The sequence below is a fragment of the Dipteris shenzhenensis genome, chromosome 25 (assembly GCF_047967505.1).
Source record: "Dipteris shenzhenensis isolate YYH24624 ecotype China chromosome 25, Dip_SZ_1.0, whole genome shotgun sequence".
Lineage (NCBI taxonomy): Eukaryota > Viridiplantae > Streptophyta > Polypodiopsida > Gleicheniales > Dipteridaceae > Dipteris > Dipteris shenzhenensis.
Genome location: NC_141620.1, coordinates 38,933,742 through 38,947,056, shown reverse-complemented (window position 1 = coordinate 38,947,056; position 13,315 = coordinate 38,933,742). Strand labels below are relative to the sequence as shown.

At 45.9% G+C, this 13,315-nt stretch overlaps 1 protein-coding gene across 1 annotated transcript in view; it reads right to left on the bottom strand.

Annotated features, from left to right (window-relative positions):
- The window catches only part of LOC147885866 (GTP binding protein), a 33,274-nt gene extending 20,507 nt beyond the window's left edge, over positions 1 to 12,767 (bottom strand). Inside the window, exons 1-2 of the mRNA XM_087396935.1 lie at positions 12,491 to 12,767; positions 960 to 1,023 (exon numbers count right to left, since the gene is read on the bottom strand). Of these exons, the coding sequence (XP_087253061.1) occupies positions 960 to 1,023; positions 12,491 to 12,614 (188 nt within the window). The 5' untranslated portion in view covers positions 12,615 to 12,767. The remainder of the gene's footprint in view (positions 1 to 959; positions 1,024 to 12,490) is intronic.
- Between the last annotated feature and the right edge of the window lie 548 nt (positions 12,768 to 13,315).

The following is a 13,315-nucleotide window of genomic DNA, read 5'->3' as shown; positions in this document are numbered from 1 at the left end:
CAGTCTGCAGATCTTCAGGGGGCCTCCAGCCCCAATATAAAGAGAACCCAGCCTTGGGCTCTTCCACTCATTTATAAAGCCTCACAATGGGCTGCCTTGCAGAGCAGCAGGGAGTTGCCTCAGTACCAGCTGCATACAGATTCAGCATCATTGGTGCCTCAGGTGTGTGCTGCAGTTCCAGCAGCAGAGAGGTCCAGGAATCAATAGCATGAAGGAGCAGTCAACCGTCTTCATCAGGAAGAGTAGCAGCAGGGAGTGCTCAGAAAGATATCACCACAGCCAGCCCACTTAAGCTCTTGGAGAGAACGCAGGCTGACAGTGTTTTGAAGATGCCAGGAGGAGGTAGGAAAAGAGTTTTGTGCTGCCAACGATCCACATCTGGGTGGTATCGCACCTTTGTACAAGGTTTTGTCCATCTTTGGAGCAATACATATGTTTCTACTCTCATGTGCATGGTTCATTAACTGTCTGCATTTATCTATATTACACAGTAAGAAAAAGAAGTGAGATTTGAGTTAGCACTGTGTGATTTCTGGGCAACGTTTTAACACTCTTGGCTCCTTTACAATTAGTGCATTCTGATCTCTGTATACCTACCTACCAAGAGCAAATCCATGGCAGGGACTCAATACTTCATGAATTTCATAAACGATCACACTTTGTGATAGGCAACAATTGTAGTGCCCATACTCTTGAGGCAATGATCTACTTCACAAAATATGTCATCATGCATTTAGTTACATTGCTTGGATAAGACATACTTTTATTTTGATCACAGAGATCATGTAGATCCTTTGAGGCCTTAATACAAATATCTTAGGTTCATATAAGAGCTTAAGCATGGGTGCTTCATTCTATTCTCGCTCTTATTTTGCAAATATATTAGGTTATTATGAGTGATTAATCCTACATGATTCAGACCAAACAATAGTAGAACTGATTAGAGATAAGTTGAATACCCTTGACAGGTCAGTCCAGAAGTTGATACCGGCGACCCTTTCACTTTTCCCATTGCAAGTAATCCTGCAAATTATTAGTACATCAAATTAGGCTTTATGTCATCTATCAAATTTCACATAAGCATATTTGCAACACTGAGCAAATGGTCCAAAATCTCTTGCAATCTTCTATTTATGCACATGTAAAATATTGGACTTTAGAACAACAAAAATCTGAATTTGTACGATTGGATATATTCAAGTCTTACAAATGTGTGTGTGTGTGCGCGCCCGCGTGCGCGAGCATATAATACACACACACACACACACTTCTTTTTTTTTTTGGTCACGCACACATGCACGCACGCATATGTATGTATGTATGTATGTACACACACACACAGATGTCTATGCATATGTATATCTACACACAATTTTTTTTGGGTGAAAAATATATACACACACACATGTATTTCTTTTGCAAAAGCTACTGTATTCCAACAATTTAATCGGATGATCGACTAGATCAAAAACAAAATTGAATGACTATCAAAGATTTCAGACGTTGAGAATAGGGAGGCAGAAAGGAGAGATGGAAAAAGATAAGCAGAGGAAGAGAGAGAGAGAGAGAGAGAGATTAACGTCCTCGGAAGGCCTCATGGGCCTATGGGACAAAGTACATCAAGAGAAGAAACTCATACAGCCTCTGTGGGCTCAAGCAAAAAGCGCACTGCTATGCTAAGCTCGAGAGCTCAAGAGCTCAAACTCAAAACCCAAAACTGAAAACTGAAACTCAAAATCCAAACCCCGGCACCGTGGTGGCTCTCCAGTGGACTGCAAAGATGTCACAGATCTGCGTCGCTGAGCTGTCTCTCGCTGTGGCAGAGGATGTGGTCTCCTCAACCCCTGCATTCAATGGGCTATGTCAAGAGTGACACCTCGTCTCTGGCGGTCTCCTATGAGGAGAGCTGAGATAGATTGCACCTCGATCATACATGCTCTAATCACTCTCTGTGTCATGTGTGGTCTCTATGTCTCTGGCTCAGCAGCGTCTCACCCACTCTTCCCACTGATCCATAATGCCCTCATGTCAACTAGCTCCTCCTCCTTCACTCACTATGTCTTGGAGCTGACTCAAATGCATAGAAGTCCGTGACATGTCATTGTTTGATCTATCACAATAGTGGCTCTCTATGCCGTTGCATCTCAACCGGATAGAGCCCAACACAGACCTGGTCATGGAAGTGGATCAACCATGAGAGCATAGTTTCCACAAGTTTCGGAAACGTGGAAACGGAAACGGGCGGGAAACGGTGTTTCGGAGTTACGGTCACCAGAAGAAATGGTGGAAATGGAGTTTCAGTTTTTAAAGTTAATAAAATATTATTTATATATATATATATATATATATAATTAATACATATGTCATACAACAAGGCCTAAGAGGACAACAAGGAGAAGAGGAGAGGGCAAGCACTGAGGAGAGCAAGGAGAAGAGGGCAAGGAGGACAGGAGAGCAAGAAGGAGAGGTTGGAGAGGAGAGCAAGGAGGAGAGGAGAGGGCAAGGGGGATGAGGAGAGCAAGGAGGAGATGCTGGAGAGGAGAGCAAGTGTAACTAGCCTTCAATTTCCTAAAGGGCAGTAGACCATAACTTGCATTGCATATTCATTACTCACAGCCACGTTGCATCAGTTCCAACCACTTAACTTTAAATATTACCACCTAGAAAACAATTTGAGAAATAACTGGATGGAGGCTAGTGCCCCTGCTCAATGAAACCAAGTACAAGACACCACACTGGCCCCAAACACTTGGCGCCCCTTCCGGTATTTATTTATTTCTTTAGGAATGAAATTGGTACATACAACAAGGACTCACCCTTGTGCTCTGCCCCACGGGCAATTTCCACTTTCCAAGCCAAACTTTGGCTACAACCTGCATTCCATCCTAGTACACACACTAGTACCCAAGTGCCAAGAAGCCAAACTTTGGCTACAACCTGCATTCCATCCTAGTGCACACACTAGTACCCAAGTGCCAAGGCAAGGCTAAGGCATTCACCATTGTCCATGACCACAGTAAAGGTGTCCAAGCATTCCACAAAGCATCGAACTTGCTCAACTAGGACTGGCAATCCCACAACCCACTAACCAGCCTCTCAAGGTGACCAAGCTTCAACACAGATCTCAGACTGAACAAGTGACCACAATACAAGAAGAAAATTCAGACACTGCCCCTTTCAACCCAATCTGGTTACACCCTCTGTGATTGGGTGGCCAATCACTACCTGGATGGCCAAGAGGGGCTTCCAACAACAAATAGAGCAATAACAAGCTTCCAAAATCCACAAATGCAATCAACGTGAAAGGGATAGTGACAAGAGAACTCAAACCAGCTTCAAACAACTTCAATCCAGCTCCAGATCAGCTCCAAGGAACTCCAATCCAGTCCAAAACACCTCCACGGGCAATAGATCCAGTGTGGAGGCTAGCTGGAGGAAATGGCAGCTTGGAGAGGGGAAGGAAGAGAGATAACGGGCTGGAATCAGAGAGAGAAAAAGAGCAGGAGGATCACAGGCAGGAGAAGAAAAGCAACCTGCCTTGGGAAGTGTGCAAGGAATTGTACGATCAACCGTACAACAGACCGTACAATCTGGAAATCCGTCCGTACAGATAGCCAAATGTTGTACAACAGTAGCAAGTGCTCTGTACAACATGCAATTATGGCCTCGGGATTCGTGCAACATAAAAGCAGTCGTACAACCTGCATTGAATCCTCCATACAGCAACAAGAAATGTCCGTACAGCAGTGATTAGAACTTCCGTACAGCCGTATGGAAGCCTAGGGAAACGAACCTTAGAGGGAAAGATAAGGATAGAGGACCTCGAGATGCGTGAAAATGAGAGAGAAGCCACCCACGTCAAAATTCCCATACCTTTTTGCCTTGGAAGGAGAGGAAGAGGGTAGGTGTGCATGAGGGGCTGCCCCCCTCATTAATTCTCTAACCCCACAAAACCAATGGAACATTGGTTTTCCCCTCACACTTAAATCCCAACCCTTCTAACCAATGGAACATTGGTTTCTGTTGGGCCTAACCTTTAGACCCCTCAAAAGCTTGCCTTGGCCCTAGCATGTAGGCCTAGTGTGCACACCTAGGGACTTTTGGGAAGTGTCACTTCCCCTGGGCTAGTCCCCTAAGCCAAAATTAGTCACGGTTCATAACTTCACGTCCCCGTGAGAGGCAGCGGGCTGAGAGGGGGGTTGTAGGATGAGAGGAGAGCAAGAGGAGAGGCTTGGAGAGTGAGAGCAAAAACTGCCCTACCCGCCAGTGGGATTCTTGCCCGATGATTGAGGCTGTGGTGTGTGTGTGCTGGTACTTTTGCTTCTATAGCTGAGCATTGGTGTCTACAAGCTCTTATATTGCTGCTCTATATATACGTTTCCCTGGCTAGGCTCTAGAGGCACTACGGAAAAAAAAAAAAGGCATGTCCGAAACGCCGTTTCTGGTTTTGAAAACGGCAAACTGTTTTGGGTGCCCAGAAACGGCGTTTCTGGGCACTATGCATGAGAGTGGACCAAATCCGTGCCCCTCCTAAAAGAGGTAATGGTATCGTCCCCTGACCTCATAGTAGGCTAGGCAGGCACACAAGAAGTGTTTTTCTATCTCAACCTCCCCCACGGTGCATAACTTACAAATCCCTTGCTCTCTAGACGCACCTACAGCTCTCCCTGACTCAATCCTTAGTTGATGGAACGAGACCTACATCTGTCCAATGGCTATCCTCAATGCATGTGAGACTCCTCTATCCTCTAGGTATTGGGGTATGATAATGAGTCCATCCTCCTAAACTCTCAAGAAGTGGTCGTGATAGAACTTGATCTTGGTGGGAAACTCCCGACCCCCTACCCAAGTCCGAGACGTATGGAGTTGGAGAAGATCTAACCGTATGATACGGTTAGCATCCATGCTGTATGGAAAGGGGGCAAGGTACTCCATCCGAATACCCTGACTGGGAAACCATGTGGATACACATGCATACCATGCTGCGTTGACCCCGCTCTCTGCTAACTGCCCGGATGACTCTAGTGCTAGTCTCAACAGTCTCCAGTGGAGTAGGACTCAAACTTTGTGGAGGAATGTCACTGTCTGAAAGGTGGCATCAATCTGGAGTGATGTCATGGCGAACTCTACCTATACTATCTAATGGGGGACTGAGAGTTTACTCCGTATCATCATAGATCCCATAATCACCTGAAGCCGCTCAAATCTCCTCTAATCCGTCGCTCGCCGAGATATCACTCCCCAAAAAGATGTTGCATACATGGCAGTGAGCCTCACTAGGGTGTCAAAAAGCCAGCCCTTCATTAGTGGATCCCGAAAGTTCGTCTGAAAGCATTGCCTCTCTAGTCGGGCCAAAGCTCCTTGTCCTCTAGTGTGAGTCGTGCCCTAGCTGCATGGATCATTGTGAAAATTGGCCCTGTGAGGATTGCCCCCAAGTATGCATAAGACTGCACTATCTCCACTCGCTCACCTCGATACGTGAAGCATGCCGGTGGAGTACTGCGCATGAGGTGTTGAGGATCATAACCTTGGTCTTCCCAATGTTCATTGTCAAGTCTCTCTCTGCGCCAAACACCTCTAGGGCCTCCAAGTGCCTCTGCAGTCCCTCTGCTAAAGATGATATGAGGGACCAGTCCTCACCTCCTAGACGGTCAATGAAGAATGTGATCTCGCCAATATAGCACACAAATAGAGTCGGTGGAACGGAGCATCCCTGCTTCACTCCGATCATGCTCTCAACCGAATATGTAGGCCCCATATTTTGCCAAATCAGAAATGCTTGAGTCATTGTGAGGTAATTTTATAATGTGTAAACCACTATATTCAAGTTGTTCACGTTTATCATATGTATCAACCTCTAATCCTATTGTAGATTGAGAAAGTTTAAGATCTAAGAAAACACAAGAATCCTGGTATCTTTGTCACAGTTACGCTGAAACGCGTTTCAGAGCCTAGCCAGGCCTGAAACGCCGTTTCAGAGAAGCGCCGTTTCCTGAAACGCGTTTCAGGGTCTGAAACGTTTCAGGACCCTGAAACGGCTGGCTGAAACGTTTCAGCCACTCTGAAACGCGTTTCAGAGCCCTGAAACGTGCCGTTTCAGACAACACAGGCTGCTAGGTCTCCAAAATCACATTTTTGTCTTTTTGCTTTTGATTTTGGTCTCCAGGCTCCTTCCACTCCTTCAGCCTCATACTCTCTCCATCCTCAAGGTTTTCCAGCCCTCCTTCAGCCCCATTCACTCCTTTCCTCTCCTTTCTCTCCTGCAGCCTGCTTCAGCCCTCCATCATCATCTACTGCCCTCCCTTGCTGACGTGGCGTTTCCCCGTTTCAGCCCTCCCAGAAATCCCGAATCCGTTTCCGTTCCCCGTTTCCCCGTTTTCGTTTCCCCTAACTATGATCTTTGTACATAAAGTCTTGGAAGTCGGGAACATCTTGTACAAATAAATCATCTATAAAACGCTTAACTTGGCTAAGCTTATTTAAAATGATAGGGCAGGTATTGAAAGAAATAGGACGTTGCATAAACTCAAATTCATAAGTGAAAAGATAAAAGTTTGCTAAAAAGACAGCACAATTAGTGTCCATAGGGATTCCTATAATTTGTTGAAACAACGAATCACCTATTGTGATGTTAATATTATCTAAAAGGAAATCTATCCGAAAGCAAACATCTTCAACACTTACAACCGTTGTGTGTCTTTTCTTTTTAGAATCAATGTCATGATCTTTATTATTTAGCCACAAAAAGTCAAAACATAAAGCTGTTTTCTCAACCTTTAGCACTTTGCATCTATCTTCGTCAAATCTTAGCTTAAAAACTTCAGCCATTAGCTTTTTTATTCTAAACTTCAAATCTTCCAACTTGATCTTTGTATAAAGTGTAGTAAAATCATAGGTTTGAAGGAGAATAGGAGACTCTTTTTCTTGAATGCTTTGAGAGGATTTAAAAAATTTTAGAATAAGAATCACTCCTATAGAGTCATTTAAAATCTTGCTTGAATGCGAGGAGACATCTGCCTCCTTTAATTAGTCCCTTGGACACCGGGCAACATGGCTTTGAAACAGTAGCTTAGCCATTTAGAGACATCTGTCAAAGTGGTATCACAAGCAGCTGCAATAAATCTGGAGTTTAGAGAACTTCCAAGCAGCACAAAGAAAAGGGATACTTGGATTGCAAACAAACCCTGAAAACTTGTAAAACGCTAAAAGCCATTCCAAGCAGTCAAGCCCTCCATTCCAGAGGAAAGTACCAATATTTCGCCTCAGCATTATGCAGCAGTCCAAAATACAAAGGTCAGCATCGGTTGAGCATATAGTTGCAGTCTCGCCTCAATTCGGAGCAGTTCTTGGAAGGCGCAAGTGCAGCTGCAGAGGGCCTTCCACGGTTCGGATTTGCACCAGCATAGGTTACATCAGCCATCCCTATAGTCCTCAGTAGCCTCGCAGCAGAAGTCAGTCATACCCCAGCATCTAAAGGGCTCATTTTTGTATTCAGACATTTGCAGCATTCATGTTAGTAATTGCACATTGCATTGCATACCAACTTATGTGTCTTGTGTTAGATTTACATTCGCTTATCTCTATCTATCTCTCTGTGCTATCTAGTCTTTAATTGCACTTAGTCTAGGGTTGTGTTAACTACGGGCAGAAGCCTTGCTCAGTGACTACATAGAAGGCACATGTAAGCCAAGGCTTCCCCACCTCTCAGCGGACATACGAGATCCTGACGTCTCGCACTCCCATATGGCATGCAAGGTGTAGATAATATCTTGCTAGATGGCACCAAGGGTGGTTGCCAAAAGTACACAGACTCACCCCAAACCCCGAGCTCTGGAAGCTCTTGCTTCAACGAGGGCTTCTCGACAACAGTCCACGTACAAGAGATCAATGACAGTAGTCCCACAAGTGGATTTTTTCAGAGGCAGTGTTTGCCTGGAGGACTCATTCAAACCAGCCGATCTAGCAAAGTCTGGAGGGTATGCACTCTCTCATCCGAGGGAGGCACGCATTCTCTCATCACGCACTCGGATGGCGAAGATCGTCACAGTAATCCCCGAGGCATGGTGGGTGGGACTGCGCAGTGCCTCATAACCCCATCATTGGTATGGACAATGTCAAGGACCGGATGTCCAACCATCAACTTCTACAATTGTGAGGATAGAGCCATTTTGGGCAACGACAGTTGATAATATTAAGCCAAGTTAGTGAAGGTTAGGACAAATTTGGGTGCTAGAGACATGGAAAGGAGGGGTCTATATAAGTCCACCTTTCATTTATTTGTACCTCCCCTTTGATTTGACATCTCACTCCCTGATCTACACAACTCCGTCCTGTTGCTCACTCCCTTTCTCGCTTCCCCTCTCAGTGTTTCCTTCCCTTTCACTCCCCATCCGCTACATGTAACCTTTGCCCTTTCCTTACTATTTTTATATTTTTTGCGGAATAACAACCTTTATTTATTTATTTTAGAAAATATGCATAGTGTATAGATATGTCATGCTGTCTAAGTACAAAATTTCTAACGCCTTAGGACCAGAGTTTGGCTAAGGCTTTACAGGCGTCGTTCCTATGACCAAAAGTTCCCATAATCCTCTGAATTTCTTCCAAATAGCTTGAAATCGGGATTCTTCCAGGCGGCAGCCGTTGTAAAGCTCTTCCATTTCTATACTTCCAAATAAGTGACAGCACAGCAGCTCTCAGAGGTTGCATCATTTGATACATGAGATCATTTTGCTTATCTTTATCCCCGAGAAGAGCCATCCTCCACTTAAACATAGCATCTAACTGCATGCTGCCCAATTTTCTTTCTACAGCCCTCCAAAGTTCCCTAGAGATAGGGCACTCCCATAGCAAATGCATATGGGTTTTTTGAAACTGCAGCAAAGTGGACATTCTGGAGGGATGCGGGCGTTCCATTTTGATAGCCAAGAACTGAACAGCAGTTTGCCAATAGCAACCCGCCAAAGTAGTACATTGAGTCTGAATGAAGGTGTAGCAGACCACTCTCCTCAATTTGGTTGCCGACTGGTCGATTCTATCTCGCGGAGCATGGAATTTCCATTGCTTGAGCGCTACTGCTGCACCTTGTTAGAAATGACTCAACAAAGCATACGCACAGCGGAAGACTGATAGTATTGCCCAAGAGTTCACACAGTGTGATGTGGGGTGTGGAATCACAGACTTCTTAACTTAATTTGCATAGATGTGCAAGCCAGTAAATAGACAATGCTCAGAGACAAATATAGAAGCAACACTTTGTATTTCCGTCCATCCACAAAGTAGGATAGGATACAATACCAAAAGGTTCTCCTGCTAGATGTCAAGCACTTCTAGATCTCTGAGCCCGCGTGCTCCACCTCGAGCAAATGTAGACTTTCTGTCTAGAGTGATCCTCTCCACCTTGCTGTCTGGAAACCAGCCTAGGTGGGCAGCCCTCTGAGTGAGCTAAGTCTGTAGGTCTTCAGCCAAGTTCACCTCCAAGATGAGGCCCAACTGTTGCTGCTGGTGCTGCTCCTTTCTGCTCCTCAAAAGCTGCTCCAAATGATGTGATCTCAGCAACCTTCTGCCCTAGAAGACAGTCTAGGTTCAGCCTCTCCCTGGAGCTAAGTCTGCAGCAACACCTCTCTCCTTTACTTCCTGTGTAGAGGCCCAAGGATGGTGGATATGCTAATCCTTTCCGCTCCTCCCTGCTTGGCTGGATGTGAAATGAGGCCTGATGCCTCTCCTTTTATAGGCCCCCAAGGGGCCTGGCAAAAACCGACCAGCCTGCCCCATTCTGGCCGACCAGTCTGTGGCTGGTCCAGCCCTATTGGGGCTCACAAACTGGGGCCTTTTGGCCCACTCTTCTAGGCCCTTGGCCCTCCAATCAAGGCAAGGGCCCAGCCCTATATAAAGGCTCCTTCGCTGCTCCATCAGGCCTGATCCAGCCCCGTACACTCACTGATGTCAGCGCCACCTGTCCCAGGTCTGCACAGCCTTGTACCCTGCTCCGTATACTGCTGATGTCGGCGCCACCTGTGCGGGCCTGTTCCAGCCCGTACAGACAGTCCTTGAAGCGCCTCTGCCAGGCTACTGTGCTGCCCACATGACAGCTCATGTGCTGCCCATGTGGCAGCCCCTTATGGCTGTCCTTTCCCTGTGAGGTGCTGCCCAAGCCCCCTCCCTTACTTTCTCTGGCCTAGGTCTCCCTCCCCCATGCTCTCCTCATATGTGGCTTACAGATGGGGAGGTGACCACTCCAACACACCTGTCGCTGTCTTAGACTCTCTAAAGTCATGACTACTCAGTCTATTGAAGGGCTGACCCGTCAGGCTATTGAACCCCCTAAAATCCTGAGCCTCCCTATAAAGGTGGCTGGTCGGCCAATTGCTCTTAATCTCTAGATTATGCTGCTAACCAGCTGCCTCTCATTGTTGTTGAGATCGAACTCTCTTGCAATCTGGTCAGGCTGCTTCCAATTTGCACCGCCAGGGTCCCAGATTTGCCTGCAAGTTGCAAAGCCCTTTTCGGAGATTCACACAGCGAGTCTTACTGCTGGGCCATCCATGAACGCCCATTCTGCTAGCCATAGTGGCCTGCCTAGAAACGCATCTCCATAGAGATTGCGCAATTCGGTCCATGTGGTTCCTCTCACCTTTGTCTTCCATAGCTGCAATAACTTGGTTAAGAATTCAGACTGAGGTATCTTAACCTTTAGGTCCACCACGACAGTATCTTGCCAGGGTGCTCTCACCCCCTTAGGTGCATTGAGGCTAATCAAGGCGCGTGCTATCCTCGCCCAAAGCTGGTCGCTGCCTAACTGAAGTAGACTTTTCACACATAGCGCCTCATTTTTTGTCTTCATGTTCGTCAGGCCAATACCCCCATCCTCTTTGGAAGAAAAGAGTAACTCCGCCCCGAATGCATGCCATCTCCCTTCCCAAACCAACTTTAGCATGCATCTGTCCACTTTCTTTAAACAGTTATTTGAGAAGGGAAGGATCGACAGCACATAAACCAGTAGTGACTCAAGGATATGCTTTGTCACTCTTAGTTTGCCTGTAAAGGACAGCGGCTTCCCTTGCCATTAATCGAATTTAGCCCTTATCTTTTGAAAGGCCCAGTCAAACTTGCTCCTTAATGTGACTCCTACACCTAACAGGCATCCCAAATATCTGATAATCTGACCAGATGGGACCAGACTGTTAGTCCAATCCAGCTTTGGCCCCCAAGCTAGCCATCACTCCCGGTTTTGCTATTATTGATTCTGGAGTCTGATAGGACCACAAATTCATTGAAGGTCTCCAAAAATCTGCTTACGTTTGACTCAGACGCTTCTAAGAAGCTTGTATTATCATCCGCGAAGAACTGGGTACAGAAGTTGGAATTATCCGGCATCCTCAGACCCTTAATCAGACCTCTGCTCAACTGGTAGTCCAGCTGACATAGCAGGGGTTCAGTGGTTACTGCGAATAACAGAGGGGCTAAGGGGCAGCCTTGCCGTACTGACCTTTGGAGCTCGAATTTCTGGTATTGATAGCCATTAACCGAGATCGTTGCCCATGCATTTGTCAGGAGCATTTTAGTCAGTCTGCAAAATCTTCTCCCAAAACTGAGTGAGTGCATCGTGCGGAGGATAAAATCCCTGCTAATTCTGTCATATGCTTTCTCCAAATCCATATTAAGCACCTTCTGAGCAGACTAATTCACCCATATCAGTATGGGTTTGTAGCTGGAAACATCAAAGACGCGGTGCTAAATGCCTCGTTGGCACTAGACTATGCAATGGGGAGAGGGGAATGCTATGTAACGCCCTTTCCTTACATTAAAGTTGTCATGATTGAGGAAACCCTATCTAAGTTTGTAATTTGAATAAACATTCATGCCAACTCCCCAACCTCTTAAGTTTCAATTTCGACGGCCCAATTTTGCAATAAACGCATTGAAAATTTGCCACAGCATACGATCATTCACGATTCGTCTTACATAGAGCTTTGATCTGATTCAACGGCAAACGATGTAAAGAGACACATCCCAATCAGGCAGATTTGGTCCACCAAGTCGCCTTCTTAAGTGCATGGTGATATACATGCAAATATACAGCCTTGATTTCCAACTTGCAAGCTGCATGTGGCCTCTCGCCCCTCCTGCTGATCCTTATGTTAATCGTTCCAGAACATCTTACTGGTGGTAAGATATCCCTCTCACTTGCGACCTATGGGTCAAGAGACAACATCAATAGCGCAACTATAATGTATGAGTACAAGCAATAGCTACTTACGACCCTGGATGAAGCATTAAGTCTTTAGACTTAGACTGTAATCTCTCGATCAAGCGCTTCGTCATTAAAAATTTTCAAAAGGACCCAATTGCCGATACATATTCTTTATCGCCAGCAAAGCTCTTTGATCAGCTCCAAGGCAGCAGTTCCGAATTTTCGGACTCACACGGAAAATCAATCTAACGGCCCCGCAAACTGTTATGATTAGCAAAAGCAGCATGTGCCACATACTCTGAAGGATCGACCGTTTGCCGACGCTAGGAGGACCCACAAGGAAGATACTGGGCAATTGTTGTAGGGGGATGGTGTCTTGCTCCTCTGGAGGGGCAGAGGGGGAAGGGATCTCCATACCCATGCTCGGCTCTGAGAGAGGATGTTTGATCTATGTTACAACGTCAACTGCTGTACGACTTAAACATCACTAAAATGATGACACTTCAACACGCCGAAGGGCAATCCTGGTCAGCCTTAGGAGTTGACCGGGGCGTTGAAAAAGTAGCTCCTCCGAGTGGATTGACATGGAGAACACTCCCTCCAACAAGCGCTTGCATGGCACCATTCCAATCTTGCCCATGCCTTCTCAGGTTTCCTTGTGCCATGCTTGTGCCCTTGCTAAGCTAGCTACAGCACCATGCTTTTGTTTTTGTGTTTGGCATCAATACAGCTTGAGATGCTCATGAAGGTGTGTGCCTATGGAGTGCCATGATGATCGATGTTGCTATTCATTGTTCTCTTTTGTTGCACGAGGTTTCTACTATGGATTTTGCTTTTTTGCTACTGTGAGTCTTTCAGCTATTCGAGCACTACTATATCCCATCATCAAGGCAAGCCTCCAAGGTCCAGTTGTCGTGTTGTTGTAGAGTTGTGTCCATATGGCCCAACTATTCCTCCCCCCCTCTCAAGGTGGGCAGGGGGCCTGTATTGATGCATCACTCCTAGTCTAGCTTTACAATTTTCTAATAAAGGAGTGTGTAGCAGAAATATAATATGTTTTAGTTTGTTAATCTCTGCAAGCATGTCTTATCCATGTTCTTTACCCATTCCCAAAACTATAGC